This window comes from Agelaius phoeniceus, chromosome 2 (genome assembly GCF_051311805.1).
Source record: "Agelaius phoeniceus isolate bAgePho1 chromosome 2, bAgePho1.hap1, whole genome shotgun sequence".
Taxonomy (NCBI): domain Eukaryota; kingdom Metazoa; phylum Chordata; class Aves; order Passeriformes; family Icteridae; genus Agelaius; species Agelaius phoeniceus.
In genome coordinates, this window is record NC_135266.1 from 91,920,635 (window position 1) to 91,945,066 (window position 24,432).

Here is a 24,432-nt window from a genome sequence, read left to right on the forward strand (position 1 = left end):
TTTTTGTACTCAAGTGTGGCTTCGAATGTGCTATCTGAAGCACCTGGGAAACATCTTGGTTCTTGACTTGAACAGCCTCCTTAGAAAAAGATGTAATTCAGAGACTGCTTTGCACAGGTCAGGTCCAAGATGGAGATTGAAAGAATATTGCTTGCTTAATGCCACTAAGAAAAGACAGGTCAGGGGTGAGGAATAGAAATCTAAGAACTGTAAGAACTGGAGTGAAACTAGGTCAGTTAGGGAAAGAGGGCTGACCATGGATGAGGGAAGAGAACTTCTTCAAGAAAATCTTTCCCTCCCCCTCTCCTGAATGAGATCATAGTCTCTGTTTTGCTCATCTCCCCATTTCTTGAACCTCAGGAAAACTGAGCTTTTATCCTACACCTTTTCTTGAGGTTTAGGCTGAAATAGTGTGTGACTGTGTCTGTCCCATTTCTACTGAATCACTCATCACATGGTTCATGTTCTTTGCTGTGCAAGGTCCTCATGGGGGAACTCTTTGGTTTCAGAAACTTCTCCTTAGGTATTCCCAATGCAGAGACAATTATTCAGAGTCATTGCAGCCTTTCTACCTCATAATGGGCATTCAATCCTCCACAGCTCCCTTTCATCCCTGGTCTCCCTCCATTAACAACACCAGGTTGTTAATGGAGGGAGAAGTTAGGTGCAAGAAAGGCACCTAACTTCAAGAAGTCATCAAGAATTTAAATTGAATGAGTGCCTGTAGCTAGAAGAAAATAGGTCTCCTTTCACAACACTAAAATGCTCCCACTGTATGTGTCTGTGTACTTTGGGTTTGTCTTTTACTAGATATTAGCTTTCCTAAGTTATTTGGAGAAGTATCAATTCCCTCTACCATCAAGAGTATCTGCCAGATAAAAGCAAAAGAAGAAAAGTGTCAAAATAACTAAGTGTGTAGTATGACTACAAATTTCTGTGGTTTAAGGATGTCTGCCAAATTTAGGTCATGGATATTTGTCTAAAAAAGATAATTAGCAGACTGGAAAGGAGGGCAAATTGACGTACTTTATTTCCTATGCACATCAACACTTCTGTTGATGACAAAGTTTGGAACAAAGAAGGTAGGGAAAGCTCTAAAGCTGACACAAGGTCTAATTAAGACACATCACTTATTTGAAATAGTTGACTATCACCAGTAGTCATAATTTCACTATGAGAGTAAGTTGAGGGGTTTTTTATTATACTCAAAAACCCCCTTGTAACAGATATCCAGAAAGCATTTTTTTCAGATATTGTTCATAAATGCAGTCATCAGCTCCACTTAAAATGCTGCCAGAGTCATCCACCTGTATGCCAGTTTTACATGCATCTCCAAATATATGAAAATCTACATTTTCTCAGTATATTTGTTTGCAGATGTCAGATTCCATTTTTATCTCCTAGATAAACAGCAACTGAAAGTGAGGGAAGTCCAGTACATTTAACTGTAACATATTTAGTCTCCTTACTTAAAAAGCATGGAAGAGGCTTGGGAAACTAACATACCTGGGACCCAAATTTATGCATGTGTGCAGAAACCTAATATATATCTATACCTATATATTTATATATCTGTATATGTTTATGTGTATATATATGTGAATGCACACATAACCAAATGCATAGTAGTCTTAGCATAGAAAAAATCTCCAAACTCTGGTTCTGTTAGATTTAGTAAAAAAGGTAAATTTGATTATTTTGGTATCTTTTACAATATTTTTTTATTCTTATAGATTGAAAATAAATTCATTTCTGTAATAACCTATTTAGCTATCTATACACACAAAAATAGACATTTGTATGTTGATTTCCAGGGGAATTTTTAAAAGAACTTATATTAGGAGTACTGACTCTCAGTGAAGTTTGCATTCCTGAATAGCTCAAGTTCTCTAGAAAAATCTCAAATACATTGTACAATGAGACAAAAGATGAAATGTATCAATGATTCCTCCAAGTCAAACAACAGAACTTAGGGTTTGTGGTCTTGTCTGTGCTACCCCCATTCCATCTGCCCAATAAATCGCACAGAGTAAACAGCAGAGAACACAGTTGGCTTATTTTAAGGATAAAGAACTACTGACACCTTGTTTAGATTAAAAGGCAGCAGTTCCAGGGAGAGTAAATCTGTCACAATTTATATTTAGCTTTTATGCCACCCTTCTCACAGACCAAAACCCCAAGTTACATTCTCCTCTTTTCTTTTAAAGTACATCCAACCTGATGTCAAACATTCTTTACCACATTTCCTTTAGCTACTGTAAAATTCCATGCCTACTCAGAACTCTGCCAGCAATGATTTAATTAGCGCTATTTATCTTCTTTGCCAGATTTTCCTTTTTCCAGAGCGCACAAACAGCCTCAGTTCTACCTCCCAGGAATACAGTCTCTCTGTGTATATCAGCTGCTGAAGATCCATGATGTTCAACAGAGCTATCTTGGGCTTAGATTTCACCTTCCCCTTTACATGGCACAGTAACTCTGGAATTGAAGACATGATTACTGGCTGTTTCACAGAAAGAAGATGATCTTATAAAATCACTTAGCTTGGAAAAGACTTCCAAGACCATCAAGTCTAACCACTAACCCAGCATTAAAAAGTCCACCACTAAATCATGTCCCTCAGTATCACCTCTGCATGACTTTTGAACACTTCCAGGGCTGGTGACTCCACCACTTCCCAGAGCAGCCTGTTCCAGGGTTGGACAACCCTTTCAGCAAAGTAATTTTTCCTAAGGTCCAATCTAAACTTCCCCTGCACAATCCAAGGCCATTTTCTTTTGTCCTTTCAAGTACTTGAGAGAGTGATAAGGTGTCCCCCTCCCCTCCGCCCCTCCAGCCTCCTTTTCACAAGGCTAATCACCCACAGCTCCCTCAGCAATTCCTTGTAGGACTTGTGCTCCAGATCCTTCCCCAGATCTGTTTCCCTCCTCTGGACACACTCCAGCACCTCAATATCTTCCTTTTAGAAAGGGGCCTAGAATTGGACACAGGATTTGAGGTCTGGCCTCATCAGTGCTGAGTGCCAGGGGACAATCAGTGCCCTGGTCCTGCTGGCCACACTATTGCTGACACAGGCCAGGATGCCATTGGCCTTTTTGAAGGCATGTTTGTTTCTTCACAAAATACACCTGTTAAAATAAGTGTTTCTGCACCTTATTTGACATTCAAAAATCACTCTTCCTATTAAAGCATTGGAAGAAGTACATAAAACAGGCCAGAAAAAGTTATTCCAAATACGATTCAAAAGCAAAATCTCCCTTGAGCAAAACCTGTAGAATTCTTGTGATTTTCAAATGGCTTTATGCATAGATTTTTTAAACATAAGTAAAAGAGATGGTATCTTCTATACCACTCAAAATTGAAAGACTGTTTTGTAGCAAATTTCATAGATAGCTGCAATCTGCCATCCCTGAATTTATCAGATGCAATTTCATCCACTAAGACAAGTCAATTTAATGACCTGCTCCTTAGTGCCAAAATTTTCTTACTCCTCCATCTCCTTCTCTATCCAGTCCCAACTGCACTCCTTCCACTTTCTTTATGCATCATTTTGACTAACATTGGAGGTAAGCACCAGATAAATCAGTTTGTTAATCTGGCAAAAAAAAAAAAAGTAGAACAGCAGAAGAACTGATATTTTTTCAGGTTAGTGCATTGGATGGCTCACAGAAATAGATCTGACAAGCAGCAGATTTGGAGCAAAGGAAGGGTCAGGACCGGGCAGCTAAGCTAAAGGTGGGGATAGAGCAATGCTGCCACTGGCATGTGTTAGCAAGTCAGAATAATGCTTTGTTCGTCTAGGTATAAAATGGCCACTGTATTTTCTGATAACATGGATAACAAATAGCTATGCCTACTGGAAAAGCCTTGCATGGGTTGCAGATGCCTTACAGCTTTCCTCAAGTAACTAATAGTGAAAGTGAAGACCTGCATGCCCCACAACCTGCATCCAAACAATATGGAGCCTGTAAGTCTAAAGAATATGTACCAATAACAGCACCAGATCACACTATAACACATACAAAACCATATTACTAATTTAAGCCTGTTTGATGGTGACTTTTTCAGTGGTGTGGAGGCCATTCTGGACCCAGTAGGTTGTTTTCTTTGCACTGGATTTAAGACAAACTTCCTCTCATTTAATGATCAATAAAGATGATAATACATAGAGAAGAGTTTCTTCCAGAATTTCTCACTCCAATTGACCACTAAATAGTCAGCAGTTTGATTAAAAAAACCCCACATCAGTAGATGTTGCATTCTGTATGTTTGAAGTAGAGAGCTGTAATGGCTAAGCACAGCTCTGATGCAATAAAAGAACTCCAAAGGAAAGGACTCAGTGACTCCAGGAAGTACTCAGAATGAATTTTAACAAGAATTTGTCAGCTGGATAAATTACAATATAGAAATATGCATCCTAAAATCTGAGCACAGCATGCCACTTCTTCAGATCTGTTACTGGAATAATCATTGTTAACAACACTGATTTTAATCTATTTATTCAGACTGAGAATGTGAAAAATCTCCAGACTTCTCCTTTTCCTCTGAAATCAAGAAGAGACTTCAGTCTGACCAAGTATCTTAATTTCTCACCTCCTTATATGGTGATACAGAGCTTTCTCTGACAGCAACCCAAGACTGCACAGTTGGTTTTCTTGTGTCAGAAGGTTCTTCACACTGGGACTAGAGAAGATGGATATGGAGATAATAAGAAAAGGAATTCCATTTCATAGCCCCTCTTCAATAGAATGCATTTTCCTGAAGCAAGGATATTCCACTTAGAGTGGTATCAAGCAATGATCTGAACAATGATCACAAGTATGGGAGCTGGGAACAGGCTTCTGACAGCAAGAATAGACCTCAAAGGAAAAATGAAATTTGCTGTCTTTAGGACAAAGGTAAAGAATGACCAGATGCCAGAGCAACTGTTTCAGGAGCAGGGTTTTGGCCCTTTATTTGCAGACTTTGTTAGCTTGTGTTGGGTGTTGGTAGTAGGGATACTCCTGCATTGATGGTTTGCAGTGCTGGAGGTAGCCTACAGTTGTTTGAACTTCCTTGAGAAACCCACAGAGACTGTGAGGATCAGTAGAGCATAGCAACAACAATTCCCAGTGCTACAGAAGCTAGAGAGAGCAGTTGCATCTAAGCACCTTGAAAAGAACTCTAGGGAAAAAAAATTGACTGCCATATCAAAACGAACTTCCATCTCTGCACTCTAATGGCAGCTTATGAATGATACGCTCTATTTCAGGACAATTTAACATAGTCAACTTCAGTACTGCTGCTGGATCACTCGAAATGATCACCTGAAGGCCTGATGTTAGACATTAATATTGAGACCTGTTAACTTGTGACCAGTAGAAATACCAATACCTTGTGAATCTTTCAGAAAGTCAAGGAAGCAACAATAACATCATGTGACTTGGACTCATAATGGGAAAACTTGTTCTACATCATGACATGAATATTAAACATAAATTCAGTCTTCCCATCCTTTTCTGTTCCCTAAAGAAGAGATCCAAACCGATCTCTTCCCGATCCAAACCAGGTGCCTTTGGCACCAACAGTAAACAAACAAATAAATAAGGGGGTGAATTTCTTTGGTGGCAGCCAAGTAGTCTGTCCTTTCACTCCATCAACAGTACTGTTTAGAAGCACAATGTATGTATAGAAAGAATTCCCTTTTTCTTACATGACCTACTCATAGCAGAATGAAATTGTGCAGTTCTGTTAAATGGTATTTCACAGGATACTGTGGAAAACTCAGAGCCACTAAAACCTATATTTTCCTTAGTTTGCTAAAAAAACCCCACATTATGAATTTTACTTTCAGATGTAATACTTAATCTGTTACATCATTACTTGAATTTTATTGCCTGATTTCAACAACTACAAACATCTGCAACAAGACTGGCTTAAATGAGTGGTGTTCTGGGGGTAGTCTTAGGGCCTGTTTCACTGCAAATTTATAAGTCCACAAGTAGGTTTTTTATGTAATATGTTCTGCAAAACTTACAGCCAAGTGAAGAAACCTCAGTTAAAATGAATAAATAAGTAATTCTTTTTACGGCACCCTCTGTCTTCAAAGCACAGTTTCCATTAACTCAGGGCTCAAATAAGCAAACCAGGCTCTCTGTGACTAAGCTGAGAAGCATTTATGTTATGACATATCTTCCAAAAAAAAAAAAAAAAAATCAAATTCCCTGGTAATCCTGCTGCCCTTGCTTGATTAAGATACTAGAACTGGTAGAAATTTTTCCATGAATGAGGTAGCAGTTTGCTAGCAAACAGGAGAAGAAATGTTAAAAGGAAGGACACTTTGAAAAACATTCTTTTCCCTTCTCCTAACTCTTTATAATCTATTTTTATAGAAAACATATAGAGAATTTTATATAAGCTAAGGGGTATAGCTATTTTTCCACTTCATGTTCCATTTCCTGTATCAGGAGACATGCAGGTTTAAATTAAATCTACATGAACCTGTATTAATTCAGGCTCTGTACCCGAATTTTCCTCAAAGGAGGAATTTGTAGAGATAAGGATGCCTAGCCAGTGTCAGCATCCTAGAAAAGCAACATTGCTGAGATGGAAAGAAGAGGTGGGCTCAGGAGTCAATCTTCTGCAAGGTCTTCTTCCTACTTCGACCATGAAATTCCCAATACCCTCACTCTGAAGATATCAGTTAAGTCTCCAGGGACAAAGGCCCAGATTTTTAACCTTGCATACCTCTAAAAAGAAGAAGAAACCATGACTACTAGACTTGTATTTCCCAGAGGTACACAAATTCACAGACACTTTTCTTCTTTGCATTTGAACACAACATATTCAATCTACTTCACATAGGTACGAAATAAAGAGTAGAACTATCAAAGCAAAGCTTGTCACATAACTTGAGGTTTAGTTGAGTCTGGTGAGAAATTCTGGATCAGATAGAAATTGAGGCTTATGAAAATGCAACTGTTCAGACCAAGAGTACCCAAAAATGGAAGAACCAAAGTTTTAGTAATGTTACATGAGGCATAGGCTTGCTTTCCACAAGGAGATTTTTCTTACTTTGTAACCTGCCTTGGGTTCACTACATTTACAGTTACCTTGGGAACAGGGATAGCAAAAGAACCAGAAAATATTATATTGCTGTTTCATACACCATTGTCCCCTATTTTAAACCCCTAATTTATTTGGCTACAAAAAGTTTGTAAAAAACATTAGTTTATTAGTTCTGTATTCTGTAACTTTTAAACCTGCTTGTCTTCTTTTTTCCTTGCTTTATATGTATTTTCACTGAAGTGGAAAACATTGGAACCATGCCAAACTAAGAAAATTATTTAGAGAAACATTTTGAAATACATCACATTTAAATATTCTTAATTTTTTCTTTAATTTAAGTCTTCAAATTTTAATTACCTTGTAATTAAATTTATTCTGTATAGACTTCTAACTTCAAAATCCTACTGTATTAAAAACAACATATAAATTGCTGGCACTGAAGTACCTTTATAATTGACAAAAAGAAATAGGCACTTTTATAGTGCTTCACCTTCTCCTCTGGGAAGAGATGAATTCTGTCCTAAAATCACCTATTTCCCACCATTCACTTGAAAGTGTCCAAATAATTTCATACACAGCCATCTAACTGCAATCTAACATTGGCTAACTGCATTGCAGCAATGAATTTATTTATTGCTAGCACAACATTCACTGCTTGCTCATTACCACTTTGCTGTCCACTTTTACTTTCATGCTGAAAAAGATCAATTCTGTTTTATCTTAACCAATATATGCCAAAAACATATGCTAAAAATGCAATGAGAAATTGTTCTTTGAACCCCTTAGGGACCTGGTTGATTCCTCAACAGCAGATCTTTGTCCAGTCTGTCTCATGGAGCAAAATGAAGTAGAAGGTAACAACTGTAGCCTTACCTGAGAGCTTGAGGAAGGTAATTCCCATCCCTGTATTACAAATACACAGAAATGGTGCAAATTCTGAACGAGAAAGGATACATTCGTATGGCTCCTGTTCTTGTTCCAATGGCCAGAATTTTCTGAACTGGGTCAAACGCTAAGGCGGTGGGTAGGTAAGGAAAACCATGGCGAACCGTCTGAAACAGAGCAAAGGAGCAAAGTGACTGAACTGCAACCACTGACAACAGCATGAATGCTTCATGCTTGTGTTTTTCTGGATATTCTAGCATTTTCAATACATTTCAAGAGAGGTATTTAAAAAGATACAGTATTTCAAATACAGAGGTAAATTTTGGTCATATGAATTTCTAGTTATGCTTTTCACTCAGTAATATTTTAAATAGTTTTATTGCAACGAAGTAGATTGCAAAGTGTATGCTATTATACAACTGGTATATTTTGCTGAAGTGGTACACTGAAAGATAACCTTGATATGCAGGGCAGCTGAACTGTAAACTGAAAAAAAAGACACATAATATGCTTTCAAAACACTCAGCCTCAACAGAACAGCTCCAGCAGAAAGAAATGGAATATGTCCAGGGGAAAAGATCCAATAAACCAATAAACTGAATCGAGTCTATGAGGTAAAAACCCTTAATATCAATTTAAAAAACAAAGACGCCAGAGAAAATGTTCTCAAAATGAGCAGCTGAACCACTCACCCTTTCTTAATCTTTATTTACAATACTGTGCTTTTAATTCTAATTTCTGCAGAGATACTTTGGGGAATAAATAAACTGAGCAAGATACAACACACCCTTGAAGACTGTCTCAGTATTTTAAGTTACCTTAACCTGGAGGTTATGACCAACATGACTTGCCCAATTCTTATGAGGAAGAACACTAACATAAGAACAAAAGTGAAAATAATAAGACACATAAAAAAACCCAAGACACATAAAAAAATACACATAAAATGAACAGTAATTAAATTTTTGTGGGGGGCTGCTTTCCTAAAAATGGACACAAAATGCTATTTTTCAGTATAAAAATAATGGTTTATATTATTTAACAAAATAAAACCTTGAACTCTAAGACTGACTCTTTTTTTAGTAAGTGGTTGGGATTGGAGAGGAAGTACTTTGAACTGAATGAATTTTAACTTTTTAAGCTGTCTTCCTCTTCCTTGAAATTATCTAGTTCAAGAACTATGTCTGCTGAAGCATTCAGCAGTCCCTAGGGAACAATGTCAACAAAAGGGACTCCTTAATTGCAGACCTGTTGAGTAAAAGGCAGCTGATGATTCCACAGCTGTATCACTCCAGCTCCTCCATTACAGCTGGAAACACTTGAACTGATATTCACAAGCAGTTTGGGAACAACCAAATGTATGTTTTTCAGCAAATAACCACTTCCTTAAAAGAGATCTTACTTGTCTCATATATTAATTGCTGCTGATAAGGGAAGTTGTTTAAAGAATGTCTAATTATTAGTTTCTAGGCTGAAAAAACCTAGAAGCATATGCTACTTCAGTAAGCTGTAGAAAAGTAACTCACTTTTTATGTTAATGTAGGCATTTATCAAAGATCTCAATTCTGTATCTGGTTTGTTTTGGAGTTTTTTAACTTTCTTATCTTCTTAAGTATCAGGATTACTCAAATATAGTTTTTTTATTCTTATATCTAAGCTGGGACCAGACTTACACCCCCAGAAGTGGTTTTACCTCTCATGTCACAAAAATAGAAGCAACCATGGATTGTAGCATTTTCTAGTGTGTTGAACATGTAGCATTACTAATCTGCTACTATATTTGAAATTTCTGTATTCTGGTGAATAAAAATTCTTCCTTATCTGAAAAAAACTTTCTTTTCACCAATTGTCCTTTTCCAATTATTGATTTTAGAAATGCTGTCTATAATAAAGTTTGAAATCCTATCAGTTCTAGTCACAGTATGCTTCTCTGATGTTTAGCCATGACTGGAGTTTTCAGTAATATTTTTAAGATCTAAAAATGCAAAGATAAATATTTTTAAAGAGCTATTTGCATCCTTGTCTACATATTATGGATCTGCATTGTATTTTCAGTATTCTGCAATCTAGAGTCAGACTTCCCATTTGGAAATTTTAATTGGGTCCTGTATTTGAGATAAAACTATGTTTTGAAAGAACAGTGATATACATCTTTTCAGGATCATAGCTCAGTACAATTTTTGAACTCTAGGATTGACTCAAAAGTGCTCTATTTTGCAGCCATTTTCCAATTTTGAGTATTTAGACTAGTCCAAATTAGCAGTTTTTTGTGAGTGCAAAATTCTGCCATTTGTAAAATTTTTTTTAAAAATTTGTTGAAATCCACTGAACATCCAAGTATATTACACCTTTCAATTAAAATATTTATATTTGTTGAGATTCCAAAAGAACAAAACCATTTTGGAAGGAAAGCCAAGTAATACAGTACAGAGTTAGGGCAGAAAAAGATGTCTCTATAACTGAGGGTTTGGCCCAAATTCGTGCAGCCTCAGAAATTATTCTGAAAATTAAACCGATTACAAAAGAACATGGAAAATCTTTAACACTCCAAACTCCCAGGTTCTTGTCCTCAGCTTTGGTGTAACAAAAGCTTTTTGGTCCTTTCTTTTTCAAAGGACTGTGAGAAAGATTGACATGAAAAGCCAGAGCTTGGAGTAGACTTTTCAGCTGTGCTTTGATACAGCTTGAGTGAACCTGAGTGTAAGGATGAGTAACAGTTCCAGAACTGTGGCTGGGCTTCCTTACAGCATTTACTAATACATATGAAAAAGAAGAGAAGGCCACAAAATTAACTTGATCCTAGAATGACCAAAAAAAAAAAAACAAAAACCATTCCTATTTTATCTGAGTTATATCCAGTAGGAACAACAGAGAACAAAACTATCAGTGATGCTCAGAAACACAAAACAAAGCAGTTGGGGCCAATAGCAGGCAAAAGTAGAAGTATGGTTAAAAATCAGTCTGTGATCAAAGAAATATAAGGCGGCCTAACTACCCCAAATACCCCCAGAAAGAAGCTGCCAAGAAAATAAAAGGGAGAGAGAAAATCCAGACAGCAGATGGAGCCAGGACTGCTTTTCTCCACATTATCCAGCTTCCTTTAATGTCTCTTTTTTGGGCACGTTGTCTCTAGAGGCAGTCTGTGCTCCCTAGGACATACAGTTTCCGTGCAATATGCAAAACAATTTACTTGAAACAAAACAATTACAAATGCAGATACAATTTCAGCATAAATCTCTGTTCAGCTTAGTTATTTTCTCTTAAATTCTCTTCTAAATAATTTTAAGCAGTGAATTGCATGTATTTATCATTAAAGTAATCTTTACACAAACAATTTACCTAAATTAATATAGGAAATTGATTATTTGGGCTTGCTAGTAATCTACCAATGAACATTTTAATATCCTGTACAGAACATAATGGTCTTTTTCAGTCGAAAATACCATGATAGATTTCATTAGCTGAAAAAAAAATTGCACTAGTACTAATATGCAATATCCAGTACAATTGTTCACAGGGTGCATAAGGCAATTCTTCAGTATAAGTTTTCTTAACGTTTATTCTGTGGTAGTTTATATCAGATTTCAAAGACACCTTTTTAATAAAAGTAATTATAACATTCTCTCACTCCAGAAAACACAGAACTAGACAAAATATTCAACTGTATCAACTAATAGAGTTTATAGGCAAAAGTGTTTCTGAAAATTTGCATTAACTTAAAAATTGTAACTTTTCTACTAATATTTTATAGATATTCTGTTTCATTTAACATCTGACAGCAAAATTGATTTACTTAGGTAAATAATTTTTGAGAATATGTACATTTGCTAAAATTCAACTACGTAGTCTAAACCTGTGGCTCCATATGTAGAATCTACTTCCAAATTGTCACCAACATGCCACATGCAAAAATGTCATTGAAGAATAATTGATTAATTTACAGAATAGAGGATGAAGTGTTGACTGAAACCTCTCCAGCCTCTATGTCGGAAATTAAAAAATGACAATGATTACAGCATTTTCCCCACTTCAATACTATTTTTAGTAATGTGGTGCTCCAAGATTGTAGTGATAAAAATGAGTGCTTACACAAATGAGCTGCCATGTATTATATCACTACAAGACCATGACATCCCCCATTTATGGATCACTGTGTCTGTAATCTCTGATTGGTAAGACTGATCCCTTCTCATTAAAAATGGAAAGAGGACAAGGTATCAGCAGGCTTCCAACCAAAGTAAACAACACAGGAGAGATAAATTTTTTATTAGTTAAATTTTCATTTTTCAAAGTAATGCTTTTTGTAAAAATCACAGCTTAGCTTCGATTTTCAAACCCAAGTTATTGATTCCATCTAGCTCTCAACCTCTAATAGGAACCAGACCTTCTAAGCATATTCACAGAATATTCTAAAAAATTACTTTTTTTTTCTTAGATAAATATACCCACAGATAGTTCTTTTCCTTGGTGTAAAGCTAGAAACAGTCATCTGGAAAAAGCCATTTACAGAAAGGACTCTGGACCTGTAGACTGGGAAAGCTGATTGCTGTCCCTGACAAGATGATAAAATAAAGACTAACAGAGCACATAGATAAAGATTGTTGCAGAAGTCAGCAGAGTTTCTTCAATGGGAAATCATGTCTGACTAGTTCTCTCTAATTCTATGAAGCTGTCAGCATGCAAGTAAATAAAGGGAATATGAATATACATAAGTTTTCCAAAAGCCTTCCAATAATATTCCACTGCAATGTTATTACAGAAACAGAAGTGTCATGGGACTGAAGAAATTTCTTTGTGGACTGAAAGCTGGTTAGATCACAGAAGACAAAGGACAGAGTTTTATGGATTCTTACCAAGAAGAAAATTCACAAGTAGAGTTCTCCATGCTTGGACCAATTTTATTGATTGTCTTTAAAGACCTATAAAAGGTAATGAACCCTGAAGTCTCTGAGATCACAGCTAATAGTAAGCTCCTTTGGATAGTGAAATTCAGTACTACCAGTGAGCAACTCCTGAAAGACTTCATTAGAGTGACTTAAGTGGGCAAGAAGTTGATAAATGAGCTTCAGTGTGGATATATATAAGATATCTAGAAGAAAGAAAAATCTTAACTAGATCTGCACAATGCTGAAATTGGAACTAGCATTTACAACTCCGCAAAGTAATTTTTTGCGATGGTTTTCATTCCTCTGAAATATTTGGTTTAATGTTCAACAGCAACCCCAAAAAGCCAAGTAATATTGGACATCAGAGCTGTTTGTGTTTGAAATAAAACTTTCATAAACAAGTGAGTGGGGGTAAGCTAAACACATTTGGCAAAGCCATGGAGACATTTAAAAGAAATTAAAGATTAGTTTTAAAAGGGGGGGGGGGGGGAAATAGGACAAATTCATTGACATGATTGCTAAATTGATTTTAAAAGGACCAGCTAAAGATACTCCCTCCGACATATCAAATCCAGTGATGGTGAATGATGGGAGATTGGAAAGGGAATGGACTGCACAAAGTGATGTAATTTATTACCCTCCCTAAGTGACAATTCCGCTGCCACTGTCAGAGACTGACTGCTGGGAGATATGGACCATGGGTTTGTCTCAGCAGGCCATTTCTTATGAGCTTATTATCCTCACCAGTAGCAATGAAACAGAGAGGAAGAAAAAGGAGATCAGTATTGGTGGAGAAAAATACAGTAAAGAAAAAAACATGGAAAATGTGGGCACAAAAGAGAAGTGTTACTGAAATAGGAATATTGGGGCAGGAAGAAAAGATATGTTTAAGAAACAAGCAGAATTTCATAATATTCCCCTACAAAAACTTCTGCCATAGAAGAATAATACTTTTAGTAATAGGCAAATTTGGTTTGTTGTTTAATTTTTGAAATATGGAACTTACTTTGTTATAAAATGTTACCTAATTAGCTATGGTAGAATTTTGAGAAAGTAGCTGTCCTGGACATAAAGCAGACTTCAAATACAGCCTGAATTTTAAAAGTTTCATTTCACAAATATTACACACTGGTAATTATATGAAAAATAAGAGAGATTTTAGAGTATTTGAAATTAACTGACTTAAATATTATACATTTTTTGTACAATGAACATACAAAATTTTTTTTCTGTAAAAAAGATCTCTGCAGGTACTTCAGAGATGTGTTTTTCCACTGTCATTTTCAGTTCTGCAAGCTAGATGTTAGACTATTAAATAAGGATGGTTCTATTTAGATGTGATTCATATAGATACAAACAGCCAAGCTAAGCAAACCACAGGGGAAAAATAAGGCCCTCTGAATTTCAAAAAGCATTCTCCTCATGCTTGTCCTTTGAAATACACTGTTGTGTATCAAAAATACAAAATTAAAATTATTTAGATAGGAAAATCCACAAATAAAGAAAATTACATTATCCATAAGATTCATTATCGCCAGCTCAGGTGAGGTTGGAGGGGAACTCTGCAGACTGTCTGGTCCAACCCCTCCTGCCAAAGCTAAAGGGGTTGAATTTTAATATCACTTTCTGGATCTATTTAAATCAGTGCAGCTATGGCCAAGCAACTGCTTGGCAGCTGCACCATCCTGCTACATCCACCACAGCACTGAGTTACAGCATAATAAGTTACAGGGTAATACATGAATATAACCATCCCAAGAGAGGCATTATGCCCTTTGGAGAAATCCCAAGTCCAAGGGAGAATGATGTATGCAAAATTCTTTCACCTCTTCCCTTCTTATTCTTTCTAAAAGAACTCTCCCAAGTCCAAAAACAAACAAACAAACAAAAAGCCACAATAAACCCCAGGCAAATATACAAAAAGGGAAGAAAAAATGAGAGCACAATGAAGGAATTGCACCCACTGTACAGTTAATATGGTATCATGTACTTCCCACTATTGCCATGTAAACTGGCAAGAAGAAACAGTGCATCAGCATATGGAGAAATATCTTGATTGTTCATAAAACTATATCTACCCTTGTCTTTAATGGAGAATTATAAAAAACCCCAACCCTAAACTACTGATTGCAAAGTTCATTTTGGCCTACCTACTTAAGCAAGACTTCAGTCCACCAAATGGAAAACCTTTATAATCAAAGTAATTCAAACAGCAGCTCCATTGATTTTGTCATTGCATCATTTAACTGTATCACTCTAGAACCTGACACAGGCTGGTTCAGAATATCATCTGCCTGATGGAGATCTGCTTCAGGGGCATGTACAAGAATTGCAAAATCATTCAACTTATCTGATGGCCCTGAAAGGGAAATATTTTGTCTTCACCATGACTGTGGATACAGGGAATAAGATAATTTTGTAACTTTAATAAGAAATTAAACAAAAAGAAATCTGTTTTTATTAAGTTTACATCAGACCAACATAACAATAACACTAATTAATTTTGCATGACTTCCCATTTTTGGATTTTCTGAAACTTCACTACTTTAGACTAATTATGTTCTGTTATGGCTGATTGTGGTTTCTGCTCTGAAAAAAGAAGCTTCAGTTGATGCTTTCAAAATATTTTTGTTTTAAAAAATAAACCAGCCATACTGGGGGATTGAAAAAATGTTACTGCTGTGATAAAGTTCTTGAAGGGTGGGGGCTTTGGTCTGGGGAATGGCAGGGGAGGAAGCTAGAGAAACAGAGTGTTAAAACCACTTTGATACAAAGATAATCTGTATTATTGGTCTATTTCTGTAAAAATCTGTTTTGCGATGTAATTTAGCATTCTTGTATACAAATGCTATTACCAGATTTCATTACTGGCATTTACAATGTTGTTCACTATTTAATACTAATTCATAATTAATCTTATCCCACCTTCTTTCAGTATACATGCTGTATTCAATTTGAATTTTTTTTTCTGATGTTGAATTGAGAACTTAATCTGAAAATAACAGCCAGCATCTCACCTCACACAGGGTGAAGGTATATTCCAAATGAAATGCAGGTATTTTGTGGCAGGTTTTTACACTCTCAGAGCAGTGAAATCCAGCAGATCCTGCACATCACTGTCCCCCTCTGCATTGCCTATGGAGCTACCAAGGACACAGCTCAGCCACCAATGAAGGATCCTAAGAACCAGATCTCTGTTTACATAACCATAGGCCACTTCTCCTGCCCTTGCCTCATTCGGGGAGCATTTCTAAATAGACGTAGGGACAAACAGGAATAAAGCAGGGATCTGTGGACTCAGTAAAATCAAGTTTCATCCACAGCTACATGGAATGTATCTGTAACACAAGTGATGATGGACAGCTGTAACTGAGAGCACATCTCCACCCTGAAGGGATACAATAGATGGAACAGGATGAACGAAGCAGAGATGAGCATTCATTAATTTATTATTATTTACTATTTTTGTCATGTCCAGTGGATAACAGAGATCTTCTCACAGGAACTGTTGCAAAGAACACAAACAGAATAGCATTCATCCTCCTCACATGTTGTATAATGTTCAAAACAAATGTGAGGGAGGACAGGAACAAAATATAAGCAAACACTTCAAGAAAATAAAAATATGCAGTAAAGACTAGATTGCCTCACATATAGACATAATTGGATACTAGCTGAATAAGGGACCTGACTTCTGACCTCACAGCATTCTTATATAACAGACTTTTAAATGAAACAGAAACAATTATTTTTAATTTGTTGGATTCAAATTCTGCAAAAAAGACGTGCTACCGTACACACATGCATCTACTTATACACACCACAGAATTCAGTAAGGCTCCTTCTGAGTCCATGCATTCACCAACTCAAAGACTTGAATATTGAGGTAGGGGTTTTTTCAGTACTATATACAACTTAACTTCAAAGGAGCCATAAAGAGTGCACCTCCTCAGACTTTGACCCTAGCTACAGGTGACAGATTGTGTCTAGTACTTTTTATTATTCATAGTCTTTGCTGGTGATCTGTTAGGAATGGACACAGCACTGCACAAAGATAACATCTTATTACATTTGAGCACACTTGCCAGCCATCTGTACCTAATAATGTTGCTTTCTCTCCTCTCCACAGATGCACATTACTTGTATTTCTAATCCTACAGTCCTCTAATTTTCCCCTGTAATGACTCTAACACACATTGTGACAAATTAATATACTCTATAAGCTACTTTCATAAGCACTTTTCCTTAGAATAGCCAACAGACCGCTATATTCATGTGTTAGTTCACTCTCTACTGCTTCCTTTTCTCAGTTTATAAAGTGAATACACTAACTTTTCATAGTATTTTCACAGAGACTTCAAAAAGTGTTTTGGGCATAAATCATACACCAGGGAGTATCAGATGTCTCAGAATAGGAAGCAGATATGACTGGATATTCATCTAAACAAAGTGAGAATGGGGTCTGTCTTGGATTTAGTCCAGCTCCACTGAGAACATCTGCATGTTTTACACAGAATATGTATTTCTATCTGGGAAAAAAAATCTTTATATTTTTAGCCAAAAACCTCTAAGTAATTTCTTGGTAATTTCTTTAAAAAATTAAGTGTAAGTATTTTTCTTCCAGAAGTAAGTTGGGGGCAAAGTGGCTTATGCAACCAAATTTTTATGTGACAGCTCCTCAATCAGAACACTGTGAGCCAACCAGTCTGAATTTCGTGTATCCCTCCTACAAGAGATTAAAAATTGCTTTTCCCACTGCAATAGTGAGAAAAAATCTCATTAACTACCTGGTGACCCTCAGGTGAGGAATAATACAGCCAGTGTTCCCACTAGAGTTGGAGTTGTTTAGCCTGGAGAAGATTAGGCTCCAGAGACACCTTAGAGCACCTTCCAGTACCTAAAGGGGGCTAAAATAAAGCTAGAGAGGGACTTTTTACCTGGGGAAACAACTTCAATTTGTGTCCCATTGTCCTAAAAGAGAGTAGATTCAGATTAGATATTTGGAAAAAGTTCTTTATTGTGAGGGTGGTGAGGCACTGGCCCAGGCTGCCCAGAGAAGCTGTGGATGCCCCATTCTTAAAAGTGTTCAAGGCCAGGTTGGATGGTGCCTTGAGCAGCCTGGTCTGGTGCAAAGTGTCTGTGCCCATGGCAGTGGGGTTGGGACTGGATGATCTTCCAACATCTATGATCCCATGAATTAAGAAAAAAAACCCAAAAAACTACCAAACCAACAACTAAAAAAAACACCCCACTTGAAATGGGACACAAAATTAGAGCAAATATCTTAACCTTTATGTTTCCCTTTGTGAAATCAAGAGTTGAACTCAGTGATCCTCAAGGATCCCTTGCAACTCAGGTAATTCTTTGATTCTTATATTGTTAAAAATGCAAGGTCAACCATAAAAAGCAAAACAAATAAATACATGAAATAAGTTAATCTATGCAGTATGAATTTGTTCTCCTCTTGTAGGTATTAATTAAATTATCTTCTTCTGCCATTGTACAGTGGAGCCAGAAATCCATCTGCAGTCATTTGAGACAGAAAGGAAATTCAGAGTCATTCTGGCTATCTAAGGTGGGCATATAAAAAGAACAACTAACCTTAAGATCACGCTGCAACTGTGCAGAATATGTGCAACAGAATGTGAACACAATGGGAGGCCCAATGGGAAGATGTGGGATAAGTTAAATATGCTAAAAAGAAAAACAGATGCAAAGCAGGTCAAGCTGGAAACTCAAAACAGAGGACCCTGAACATTTTGGATTTTCTCTGGCATCTATACTGCAGGGATAATATAATTTCCATCTCACAGAAAGATTATGAAGGTCAATTCATTAATGTTTATAAAGCTTTCAGAACTACAGTGGTGAGCACTTCTGTTGGAAAAGTCCATGGGGAACTTAATATTCAGGCATGCTCTGAGTTTTAAGTATGCAAAGAAATATTGAAGTACTTTCCTATGAGCAAACACTATTTGTTCTGCTAAATTAAACCTATAGAAGAAATATGGGATCATGTAATTAAAAGTTGTCTGTGCAAACAAAGGTATTTAAGAAATGTGGAACTTTTTGAGTTCTTTATTCAGCAACCTTAAAGGTCTGGAAATAATTTTGAAGATGTAATTGCATGAGTTGGCCATGAAGGGTGTGCATTACTTCATTTAGGATTAATAACACAAAAATACAGATATTTGCACAAAAAACCCCAAGCAAGTAAATCCAGTTATACTACTAGGGGCACCTTAAAATCTTCAAAATTCTTTCAAAAGAAGCTTTTTATGTGCTATGCTCTTTCCCATGGGTAAGTCCTATTTCTAATTAATACAAACACTTAAAAAAGAAGAATAGATTATGCTCATCACAAATTTCACAAAATTACTATATTCTAATTTAGAAGTGTCATTTATGACTCTGTAGTTTTAAATAGAATAGGGTTCTGCATGTAACTTTAGATCCAAACTCTGGTATAGAGGAAAAAAAAAATTCCCCACACTATTTTATTTACCACTTAAGTATTAAATGAACTCTGAGAACTTGCAAGTAAAAGCTCATGCTAATTTTAAAATGGGTTTTCACTAAAATGTACCATTTTCCAAACATTTTAATTTTTGCTCTCTGTATGACCTTAGCAAGGAAACAAGACAGATTAACCAAACAGCTCAAACTGACTAAAACACTGTGGATAGCTTATAACAAGGTTTTTTTCATTTTTAATACTTCATAATCAAAAATGTGCTCCTGCAGCATTGTGCTTAAATTGCCATTCCAAAATTCATCCTCTCTCTGTCATCACTGAACTATAGTATCATGTTGCATTTGCGGCTAAAGTACCTACTTGGCTGTTGTCAGAAGGATTGCATGTTTATCTTCATAGGTTGACAAAATAAAGTATTATAATCTATAAACTCTCAGAATTAAAATTTAAGACCACCTGATAGGAAATCCAGATAATTAAGGTATTTAACTTGGCTATTCCTGGACTGTATCTTGAAGGCCTGTTTTTGCCAAACGTAAGCAGGATTAGGAAGGCACAATTGCAATTGGCCATGGGATTCCATATCAGTTTTAACAAAAGCCTAAAACTGTTCTGGTCTCCATGGGTTTTGCAAAAAGCCTGGGTAATGAACATACTGAAAGTATGACTATACTATCAATATTAACAATACAGCAAGAGTTAAAGGATGTTTATTGTGTTGCAAGACTACCCAGTAATAACAATGAAGACCAGTTTGGAAAAGAACATAAATCTCATGCTTTGGGGTCTAAAGGTAGTCCATAACCATTTGGGAAGAATTTCTTTGAGAAGATTACATTGCCAGTTCCTGGACCTTTTCAAGGGTACTCAGTTGCTGCCCACAGCAAAAGAAAATGTGTTAGAGTAGATTAATTGTATACCTGGTAAAGTACAACTGTTACTGTGCTCTTAACTGAGATCTTGATTTCAAAGTTATTAACCTCACGCTCTACAAATTCAATTCAACTCTATGATTGTTCTCCAAGAAAACCCCGAGTAGTTCTACATGGGAGACCTGTTTTCATGAGGAACAAATACTTCACATACCAAAAAAATGTACATCTTCATTCTTACTCAGTTCTTCCCAATTGTGTCATCCCCTAAAAAGCAACCTTCTGAAAAAGTAATAAAATCACTCTTTTCTCATTTTATGTTCCATTTGCTCAAAGTTCTAGTTAAATGATTTAAAACATCCTAACTGTGAGCTTCTCACTTCTCACTTCCTTTATTAATAGCAGATCTTTCTCCAGTGCCATATTTTAGTTTCTGGATGGTCTGGACAAACACAGGTGAGCCTAAAAATGCTTGCCAGAGAAAAAGAAACAGCACATATACAGAGGGAAAATACAAAGAACCAAACCCAAGGAAATTAAGTATATCCCAATTAAAATTAACATAGACTTTAGTAGCATATTCTACTGGATCATGCCTAGTTTTAGGACGATGCTGCTATCTCACATATTCAATTCAAGTAATGTGAACGATAATCAATATTTTCATTATTTGCACTTGGATATCAAATCCCAAGAGCAGCCCCTAGATGCAGTCTAAACTGTACCTCAGCTTCCTGCTGTCACAAAATAGGTAAGACAATATTTCACATTGCTTGATACTTTGAAAATGGTGCCACTGATTTATTATTACATCTACCAACATATAAATTTATCATGCTTAAAACAGGACATAGCTATTTCATACAGAATAGTTTCAAGAATATTTCATTCTTTCAATATGGAAGATCACATTAATGATTTAAATATAAAGGCCAAAAGTAACTCATTGAGAGCATCTCAGTGTAAAATATTCAGTTTACTTCTGTTAAACTCTAATCTGTATCTCAAAAAGACACTGTGGTCATAACCAATCTAAAAATGCCACAAAATGGAGAGCTGGCTTTCAAGTGTGTTACAAATGAAAGCAGGAGTGTTGCCGTTCAAAACAGCATTCTGCTAGAGGATTGGATCTGTGTTTTCAGTCAAGCAGACCTCCCACTAACTTCAGAAAGGCAACTTATTTACATAAAAAACTGCAGGGAAAGGCCCTTTAATTCTTAAGTATGAGTCAGCTTTTATGTTTCCCTTCTAAACGAGGATTTTTATAACCAGCAAAGAACGGAAAACCAGTCTGAGGTGCTACTTAGGCTGCTAGCCCAGATGCCTCGACCCTGCAGATAACAAACCCAAATTGCCATTAGCTTTACCCAGTTCTGCGTGCAGCAGGATCACAGATCCTTGAATATGCAGCCCGTGTAACTTATGTAACTGAACATGCAAATACCCAACTGAAATACCAGAGGTGCTGCACAACAAAAGCTCAGGGAGGACGGAATTTGGGTTATGTGTGTGTGGTGTACTTTTAATCCGATGCAGACTGACCGAGGTACAAATTCTGGCAGGGCTCTGGCCCCTGGAGCAGGCAGGGGGAAGCTGTGCCTGCATCAGGCCCCACTGCCCCGGCTCCCTTGCAGCAGCACAGGGCCCTCCCAGCTCCTGGGGCTTCCTTCAGCCACGCTCCAGGTGCTCCTGAAGTGCGGCAGAGCTGCTGAGATGGAGCCCGTGGAATAAACACTGCGGAGTGTCGGGAGCACATGAGCACCCAGTGGCTTGGAAGTTTGCTTTGGGCATACCTTTGTATCTTGGAAAAAGGAACCTGGTATTTTGTGTACCACAGACTTCTGCAGTGACATACATTCATAAGCAAGCGCTGCTGCAAGCAACCAAAAGGTTTCCTACACAAATATTTACTTTGTTGAGAACATTTTAACCTGAGAACTAAGACAGGCAAATATTAGCTACTGAAATCTTCTTCAAATGACATATTCCTTTACACATATTCCAAGTAGATCTATCAAGGACATAACAGTAACTGTCTTCAAGTAATATCAAAGCAAACAAGAGAAATAATGGAGACTAGGAAAAAAAAATTCATTTCATCTTATGTTGCTTACTTTCACAAATATGCCATACAAAATAAGAATATATATCTCACTAAATACAGATCTTTGTCCTTATCACATGACTTAAACATGAAAAAACCATGCTGAGTTTTAGCCTTACCTAGAAATCTCTGAATAATGTACCTTGATTGTTTGTGTTATCTTTTTACTGACATGACAAAAACCAGAAATCACTCCAGAATACCTGGAGCTTCACAAAATGCTAAATTACTGTGTACCCAAGCAAAAGTAGTCAAATCCAAGCCTGGCAAGCAGGTATGATTCTAATGCACTCATCACTGACACTCTATTAAACTACAGAATCATTTGAGTCAAAAGGCTGGAACCTGTTGTGGTTCAGGATGACAAAGAACTATAAGAAAAAAAGAATTAGTATTTTGTAGAACCTATCTATCTAAAGGTCTCTGAGTCTTTAAGCCATAGGGGCTCATTCTTTTCCCCTTGAACTCTGGAGGAGTTTTGACACCAGCTGTAGCTGCAAGCCAAACAGAATTAGAAACATGGTATCTGAGATCAGGGAAGCTGTGTGTTTCACAAGGACCAGATCTGCACACAAAATGTCTCATAGGCTTGTCTTGGTTATTTATATTTCTTTCTTCTTTCCAAACAGAAAAAGTAATAATGATGTGCTGGAGTTGACTGTCACCTAAATTTCAGATCAATTTGTATCTGTTTAATAAAAGTATACTTAAGAGGTGAAGTCCATTTACTCCTAGTAATGAAAATTGCACTAATTAAAAATTCTGGTTTTGAAGCTTCTAATCAAAACAAATAAGCAAACAAAATTTCTAGTAAAGCCACCAGAATTCACATAAAACTGACAGGTAATAGTAGAAGACGATAATCTCCTTTCGTATTTTGTCTTCACCACAAAAGTATGATTTTCATATTCCAGAGTTCATCAGAAGTACCAAATAGTTTGTTCTGTTTTACAGGTGCAAGTATTTAAAACCACCACTAAAAGCTTTGTTGCAGAAAACAGATACAAACCAAAATACATACAGGGATATCTTATACTTTCTACTCATAGAAAATTCCCACTTAAGGAAGTGATCAACACATTAAAAACCAGAACAGATTTGGCAACTTTTGGTATTTATGCTGTCCCACTAAGTTTGCTATCATGCAATCAGAAACTTCAGTACTAATGGTAAACAGCCACCTTGAATCTACATCCAGCTCCTCACAAATAATTGAGGTCTTGGGTTCAGTAGTCACTGCACTGTTTTTTATTCCTAGCTTGTGCCTTTTTCTTGAAATAGAGAAGGAAAAGCAGGGAGGATGAGAAGAGAGAGGAGGGGAAGTAGATGCATACAATCTTCAATTTCTAATGACTTGTAAATGTTATCGGTAGTAGCACCAATTGATGTGCTTTCCTGTCCACAATCCTGTCAGCCGTTTGGGGTCCAAGTGTGAACTTGGAATTCAGCCCTGAGTGCTGAAATCAACATTTCAACGAATTTACTGACCACCCCAACTCTGCAGCAGGAAGAAAAAAGCATCCACTGGATCTCTGTCTTTTCATTCCAAAGTCCTTATACAACCACTGCAGTTCTCAAGTAAAACGCTTATTGGTATCATATTACTACCCCCCCCCCCACACACACCCCCCACCCAGGATAGATTTTATTATTTCCATAGAAAATAAAAATACAGCTTTTACCTTACAGATCTGAAAATAATCTGAAGTGAGCGTCTCCTGGATCTCCTCTCTGGGTGTCCCTGCAGCTCCCGCAGTCCCTCCTGGGTGCACGGAGCCACCAGCCCCACTTCCACTGCCACCGCCACTGCTTCCAACAGGGGATGCGGCAGTTAAACCATCCAAAACTTTGCGAAAATTAAATTTCTTCATTTTGGAAAAATATTTAGGAAGATTTGAGGGGGGAGAAAGGATGTGTCGTAACACATTCAGCTACATGTAGCGACCGAGAAAGTCTTTAATGGTCCTCTGAGTGAGGCAGCACTTTAAGTCTCTTGTACCAAACAGAATGTCAATATTAGGTATAATTGATCGAAAAATACAAAGGCTTCATTTTGTCAGACGCAAAAGCTACCTGGGATGGTCCTTTCCAAAAATAAATAAATAAATAAATAATCCACAAGCAGCAGGACTAAGATTTACGTTCAAACAAGGAACAATGGAA

At 36.8% G+C, this 24,432-nt stretch overlaps 1 protein-coding gene across 6 annotated transcripts in view; it reads right to left on the bottom strand.

Moving 5' to 3' along the window:
* Positions 1-24,140, bottom strand: part of STXBP5L (syntaxin binding protein 5L) — a 184,587-nt gene extending 160,447 nt beyond the window's left edge. For all 6 annotated transcript variants that reach the window (XM_077174258.1, XM_077174256.1, XM_077174255.1 and 3 more), the window contains exons 1-2: positions 23,952-24,140; positions 8,002-8,099 (exon numbers count right to left, since the gene is read on the bottom strand). In XM_077174258.1, coding sequence (XP_077030373.1) covers positions 8,002-8,099; positions 23,952-24,140 — 287 coding nt within the window. The remainder of the gene's footprint in view (positions 1-8,001; positions 8,100-23,951) is intronic.
* Between the last annotated feature and the right edge of the window lie 292 nt (positions 24,141-24,432).